The sequence below is a fragment of the Stegastes partitus genome, unplaced genomic scaffold, assembly GCF_000690725.1.
Source record: "Stegastes partitus isolate 25-593 unplaced genomic scaffold, Stegastes_partitus-1.0.2 Scaffold487, whole genome shotgun sequence".
NCBI lineage: Eukaryota > Metazoa > Chordata > Actinopteri > Pomacentridae > Stegastes > Stegastes partitus.
In genome coordinates this window covers 245,595-253,096 of record NW_007578218.1, presented here as the reverse complement: position 1 = coordinate 253,096, position 7,502 = coordinate 245,595, and the positions used below count along the sequence as shown (strand labels likewise).

Here is a 7,502-nt window from a genome sequence, read left to right as displayed (position 1 = left end):
ACATTATACTTCCACGTTTAATAACAATTACACTTAACATGAGATCATAAGGCACATCCTTTTGGTACTGTGTCTTCACTGTTCATTCATAAGTTCAGTTGTTGCATGCCACAGGAAATGAGGGGTCAGCGGAGCAATACGTTAAGCCCGGAGCACTACATTGCACCCGGCCATCTGTTAAGGTCTGTGTGGTTGAATGTTTTCCTTGTCTTTCCCCAAAAGCTTCTTTGTGTTACGATCCCTTGCAGCTCTGATAGGTGTGATAATTGAATTTCCCTTCTGGGATAAATAAAGTATTTTTCATTTCATTTCATTCATTTCATAAGGGAATTCCTAAGTGGGCTCTGCTTGTCCTGGCTTCGGCTTCCCCGAGTCTGCAAAGCTGATTTAAGATAAAGATAACTTTATTGATCCCACAGTGGGGAAAGTTCACTGTTACAACAGCTCCAAAAAAAAGTGAACAGTCAGTGCAAGAATAATTGGGAACACCCAGTGCAAATTGTAGGAATGAAACAGAAACAGAAAACAGAAAACAGAAAACACACAGTGCAAAAATTGAAAGAGAAAAAAACATTACATACAGAAGATGTTGGGTTTTCTTTTTTAAAGACTATATACACAAGGATGAGTTTTAAATGACCCTGTGACCTGCAGGATAGTTCTGTCTTTTATAACGTGTGACTGTGAGCTAGACAGTTCGAATGAAGTCTCTTGAATCCTTTTGGCATCTGTGTCTGTCCATATCCTACAACCTACAATGTTCCGGGAGACACCTGTGTTCCCACTTCCTGTCCTCCCACCTTCTATGGTATCTTTATATTCAGCACACACACAACATTCTTTGTTCTTCCTCTGCAGGCTGCTCTGCATTCTCTATGATGGTAACCCTCTCAGACACTCAAACACTCAGAGGACAGTTTACTTTCTCAGGTCTCTTTATTTCAGTTCAACAGAACTCACTGGGTACATACAAAGTACAGCAGTTCTTCCACAACAGGTGGAAACAGAGATTCACATCTGAAATGTGTAGCCGACAAATCTGCGCAATGTCATCATGTCAATATGGACCAAAATCTGTACTGAATGTTTCTAGTATGTAGCTGAATCTATGCCACAAAGAGAGAAGGCAGTTCTGGAGGCAAAAAATGGGTCCAACCCACTACTGGCAAGGTGAACCTCATAAAGTGGATAAGTAGTTACACGAGCGCCAGTTTGCAGAAAACCGTTGAGAGAAAGGAACTGAAGTGTTTGGTCAGAGCAACCTTCACCTGCCAGACGTTGCTGATAGCAGGTCAATATTTCAGCTAATTTAGGGTTTTAGTAGAAGAGTGGAACCTCTTAGCGAATCCAGCCAGATAAGCTTGTGCATCGTGTCTGCAGAGGAGGGGAGAGAATAAAGAGAGAGCCTACAAGTGGTCTTCCCGTGCTGAAAAACAAATTCTAAATCATACAACAGTCTCGTCTGAGCATTAGCACCACAGTGTATTTCACATTAAAACGTCATTCGAATGTTAACAAAGGAAATTTGTGTCAGTGCAAATCGTGTTCTAAGGAATGTGCGACGGCTCCTCAATGCTCACTTTGCACTTTAGGAAACAGAGCTATTAGGTAGTCAGATAATGACAGGAACATTCTGCACTTTTTAGCAGTACGCATAATGACAAACCAAAAACACCGTCACAGTCTCGTATCTGCTTCTGTGCTTTCGTATTAACAACACCACACAAGAAACTGGTGAATGTACAGCATCTACACGTCTGTATTACAGACACTTGCAATGTAAACAATAACGACTTCTTCATGGTCCCTTTAGGTTTTGTGTGAATCTTTAAATGCAACATCGTCTTCTAACTCAGTGCTACAGGGTGTAAAAGGAAAAAAAACAACAACACAAAGCTAAACATTGTCTTCAGCTGTGTCCCTGTGACTTGTTTTTCTTTTCCCCTGGGCGAGCCTGAATGCAGCTCCATGCATGAGGCGCAGGCAGGACGACGCTGTTTCGTACTGCATCGTCTAAATAATACTGCAATGATACTGTGGCAAGATGTTTTTTGCCAAATTCTAAAAGCCTGTCAAAAAGAAAAAAAAACTGATGGCTTCAAGTGATTCACAATCAGTGTTTTACATTTGTAGTAAAAGGCTTAGTTCTGACTGTGAGAAAATACTTAAAATGTACATAAATATATGTCTACATGCAAATATCAAAGTAAAAAAATATAAATAGCTCGCTGAAATATATACATTTTACATTGAAAAACGTTTCTGGGAACTCTTTACCTGCATGTAAACTACTGCAGATATTACTGGACATTTTATGTAAAGTACAAAAAAAATAAAGAAAATATTTCTGTAACAATCTGGATTAAAAAAAAAAAAAAAAGTCCCAAATGGAGAACTTTCGGGAAAAGACAGCAAAGTCAGTCACGTTGTTTGTCTGTAGATGACTGAACCTTCTTCACATATTTCTTCTGGAACTCGTAGAAGACGCTGGCGGTCTTGGGAACAGGAGACGGACACAGAGGTTTGTACCTCTCCTCAGGATTTGGACACCATGACCCTGTGATACAGCACATTCACGATAATTACGAAAAAGAAGTGGAGCCTATTAAAAAAATTAGAGGAATTCATGTGTTGTATTTGCTACCTTTGACCTTGAAGTGGCTTTTACTGGAGTGCTGGTGCTTTTCCTTAGCATGGTTTGGCTTATCTGGAAAAAAACAAAAAACAAAACAAAGGCTTCGTTGAAAAGAGACTGAAAGCTCAGGTGTTACATATTCAACCTGAAAGACTCCTGGGTTGACCGGTTTTGTCTTTCAAATGTATTCTCCTTTGTATGAAATGAAGGCTTTTGACCTGCTAATTGAAGCATTGATTTGCTTTTGAATTTCTCCAGTGAGGGATCAAAATAAGTTGATCTTATCTCATGTAAATGATGCAGAAGTCAGCTGCCATTGAACTGATCATAGGGACTTCAGAGCGAACATGATTAACACTTGAATGTACAACTCACTGGATCAACAGCTGGCTTCCTGGTGTGTTTTTTACCTCCTGGTTTATTTTAGTATACTACACCATTTTACAGCCAACATACTCTGTACTGTGGTTGTGGAAATTCTACAATGAAGCTTGATTCTAAATGGAAATTTGTGATAAACCTGAAAAAAATGACTTGATTAGGTTTTTCTGCATGTATTTGAATCACACAAGCAGAATACAACTAGAGCTGCAGCAAGAGTTTGATCAGACGAGTCTGTCACCAGTCTGGTGTCGAGTCTCAGGCTGACTCTTAATGTTGCGTCTACATTATATCAAAGGTAAAATATCTGGAAAGCTACGATCTCATCCACTGAACCACTTCTGGTCAAGCCTGACCCTCCCAGAAGTGGACGCTGCTCATCAACCTCAGTACACAAGCATCAACAACACTGAGGTCCAATGAGGATAACTTTCAATGTCATTTCTTCAAATCCTACTGATTGAAACTGACGTATTATTCGTGCCATATTATTTTGTTTGTTTGATCCCTTGAAGTAAAAAAAAAAGTAGACACCGAGTTCACATCATGTACGATTTAATCAACAGGAAAAATACTACAGAAGAGCTTTATACAGTCTGATGACTTGTGATTTCCGTCTATGAGAGCCTTTGAGAGTTTTTACTCAGCACAAGACAGAACAATCTGTTGAGACATTTCAGCTCTTGTTTGGAGTCAAAAGTCATCTTCTGCAAACAACTCGACAGTGTTGATTTTAGACAATGGCTAGTGTTGGAATATATAATTCTGTAAAAGTACTGATAGTTTAGTATTCACACTAACAGCATTTAATGTGTATTCATGTGTGAGCTGTGCTGATCTGTAGAAGGGGAAAGAAGGATTCAAGCACTGGTCCAAGGCCTTGAAGGACTGAACTCTGCAGCATACGGCAGCTAAACAAAGGAAAAGTATCGACATCCAGGGAGCGGGAGATGTTAGTGGAGAGGTTTTTCTTTACAGGGTGCGGATGCTGCGGATTGGATGAATCGTGTGCCAAGAGATATGGACACATCTGTGCACCAACGAAGAGAGGGCTAAGTTTAAATCCTGGTTCCTCCCCAACCAGATTCACTATTTAAATTAAATGTCTGTGTTTAGTAGCCAATCACCTTCCACTACACTGAATTAAATGTTTAGATGAAGCTCCACCCATTACTGGCGAAGTCAGTCACAGATTAACGGCTTGCTGACTGTGATTTTCTGAACCAGTGATGGATCTTTAAACAAGTGAAATATCTTATATAGGCGAGTTGCTTATGTTAAACTAAGAACCAATGATTCATACCATATGGGAAACCCAACCTCTAGGCAATGAAGCAACCTTCCTTCGGTAACCTTTGACCTGATCACTTGTCAAAACATCCCAAACCACATGTAGCCTTCGACTTGGGGAACCCGGTCACAAACCCTTAAAACTCATGGGTTAGAATATCAGAAACCACAAATGAAAACTCAAACCGGACCAGCAGCTCTGTCACTAATGACTTCTTTGTGTGTGCAGGTGTTCAAGTCTGAGTTGTTTTTTTTTTTTTGCTCATTTGTCACAGCTTACAATAACAAACTCCTATCAGAAATATTTAAATGAAAGCAGAGTGATGTCATTTTTAAAAGAGGATTTGCGTTTTGAAAATGGTATGTAAATTTCTACTGTGTGGGAGTGCTGTGGGGCGTGCAGGGTGTTGGTGTGACACCTCAGCCTTGCTTAATACATTTTGCTCCTCAAAACCGATTCTGTTGAATCACTGCTGTATCACTTCAGTCTCAATATTTACCTGGAGCACAATCGGTGGGTTCCTTCCTCCTGTGGGATCCATCTTTGAAGTCGAAGGTTTTGGGTAATACACAGAACTTCAACACGTTCTCCTGGAGAGGCATGATCTTGCTGCTTCCATTTTTAGTGTCACTTCTCTCACGACCATCGGGCTGATTGGGTTTCTTTACTTTGCCGGTTTTGAGTCTAATAGACAGGGACCTCTTCCTCTTCAGATTCCGGCACCTCTTGCTGTTTGCATGTAAGACTCTCATCTCAGAGTTCTCCCTCTTGAGGCTCACCCCAGGAACAAAGGCAGACAGACGTTTCTGCCTTTTCAGTTTGTTTCTGTGCCAAAGTTCAGCTGGTGGTAAACTTTGCCTCCATTTTTCATGAAGACATTGTTTTAGTGACTGTTTCCTTTGCACGGCCTCACTGGACTTCCTCTTCAAGGGGCTGAGATGCACAGAGACAACTTCTGGAGGCCGATTTGTTTCATCTCCTGGAAAAGCATGACTCTTCCTCTTACCGATTACAGCACACTTACCTTGCTGCGCTGAGCCAAACAGTACCAGTTCCACAGTTCTAACATTTGAGCTTAAAGGCTGTGCTTCCACTGCATCGACCAGAGTCTTCTCACATTTTGAAGCGCCATGAAAAGCATGCTCTGAGCTCAGGTCAACAGAGAGTTTGCATTTCTTTGACTTCTTTTGAAAGGGAGAAAATGTATGATGGCTGCTTCGTCTCTTCTGCCCTCTCTCAGCTGTTTCTTGTTCAGTGCAGCTGCTGGAAGATGTCTGGAGGTCAGCTGTGGCACTGATTTGAGTTTGTCCTTTGTTTTCCATTTGAGACTTTGCCACATCTGCAGATTTTAACTGAGCCTGTGCACAGCCTTCCTTACGGTCCGTCATCTGGATGGCAACGTTGTGCTCAGTGCTTTCATTTTGTTTGTCATCACAGACTGAAGCGCTCGACTGCATCGTTCCTGTGGATTTCGGGTGTTCTTGCTCACATTCGTACTCAGGTTCTGACAGCTCAGTGGCAACTTTTGGCGTCTGGATGGGAGTTTCATTTTCACGGATGGGGAGACCTTCATCCTCGCCGTCAGTTATGAATACAATGCTTGACTCGCTGCTTGTGCTTATCTCGAGAGTACTTTCTTGGTCACAAGTTGAGTCCGGTTTGCCTTTGTCGTCAGTTAAGTCAATCATTTGAACGTCCTCATTGCAAGGCTCAGAGCTACAAATAGTTCCGATTTGACCGTCAGTGTTTTCCTTGTCCTCCTCTGGATCATCTTCTTGAATGTCAAATATTGTGAAAGAACTCGTCTCAAACAGGCTATCGTCTTTATGCGCTGCCTCCTTTTCCCTGTCAAGTGTCTCATCGGTACCATCTTTATCATTTTGTCGTTCCTTGCACCGGCATTTCCAAGGTTTGTTTTCCCCGCAAAATAATTCCACCACTCTTGCAAGACAACAAATCTGTTCAATTGGCTCGCAAGCCTCACTCTCCAGTATTGACAACGTGGCACCTGTATCCTCAGATGTTTCACTCTCCACAGAACTACAAATTATCTCCTCTGCTTGACTATCGGTATCCGTGCTTTGTGGCATCTCAGTTTGTCCTTGCTCAAAGAAACGTTTGGCCGCTTTCGGAGACAAAACTTGGATGTTAAATGAGTACCGCGGGTCACTGGAAGTCTCACTTTCTGTCTCATCAAAGGAGGCAGTTGGAGTTGAGGGGGCTTCAACACTGGAGGCTTGTTTCTCTTCACCCGAGTCAACCGGTTCGAGCTCTGTTGGTAATAAAACTTTGTCTGGCACCTGACTCCCAACTGGCTCAGGAATACTGTCGACCGTCTCCACCTGATCTGTCTGGCTGTCACTGTCCGGCTCCGGAAGATGACTCGTCAAAGTCCACGGGAAGCCAAACTCTTTGTCTATGTCATCGAGCTGCTCATTGAGATTCAACCACGAAGATTTGTAAGGCAGTTCTGAATAGACTTCATCATGTTTGAGTAAATGGTGTTTTTCGAGTTCCTGTCCAAAGCCGCGTATCACCTGCGACAGTATAACAGTGTCTGATTTAACGTGTGTTTGGCAGAAATTGGAAACCTCTCTGACTAAAACCTTGAATGACCCCATCTTGAGATGTGATATCAATGTGCTGTAGCTGCCATCCCAAAACATATGTAATATTCGGTGTGGAAGACTAAGATTTGTAAAATCCTCTGGCGTAGTCGGAGCTTTTTCAACCCTCTGTATTACTTCAATTAGTGCATCAAACATCCATTGGGTTGTTGGGAGTGAAGAATGCTCTGGAGTTGGAGGTTTTACCATCTCAGCTTGGTCTTCAGAGCAGTGTTGGTTTGCTGGCATTTTCAAAAGTAGGGATTTTTTAGCAGCATTTGTAATTCCAATATCCGGAACAGATTTTTGCAAGTTTAGAGGATCTGAATCTGACTTTGACAAAACGGCACCATCATTAGATTCTGCTAGATAGCTTTTTTCAGATTTGTTGGATAGCACTTGATTTGGGTTTTCTGGGTGAAGATTGGATTCCTTTGTCAAATTCTCACCATTTCTGTTTTTTGCCCCAGGTGGTGAAACAAAGACTTTCTCCGGGTTCCACAAGGAGTCACCTGTGGTAATGGCAGTTTGACAGCTTTCCAGGGGCAACGGTTGAACTACAGCAACAGCTCTTGTGCCAGAGCGAGCA

General features: G+C 42.0%; 1 protein-coding gene across 1 annotated transcript; it reads right to left on the bottom strand.

Moving 5' to 3' along the window:
- Nucleotides 1-917: 917 nt before the first annotated feature.
- LOC103361112 (uncharacterized) lies at nucleotides 918-6,352 on the bottom strand. Its single transcript, XM_008287119.1, has 3 exons — nucleotides 4,807-6,352; nucleotides 2,645-2,707; nucleotides 918-2,557 (listed from the first exon to the last, which is right to left on the bottom strand). The coding sequence occupies exons 1-3, from the start codon at nucleotides 5,993-5,995 to the stop codon at nucleotides 2,418-2,420; spliced, it is 1,392 nt and encodes a 463-aa protein (XP_008285341.1). The 5' UTR covers nucleotides 5,996-6,352; the 3' UTR covers nucleotides 918-2,417.
- Nucleotides 6,353-7,502: the final 1,150 nt, after the last annotated feature.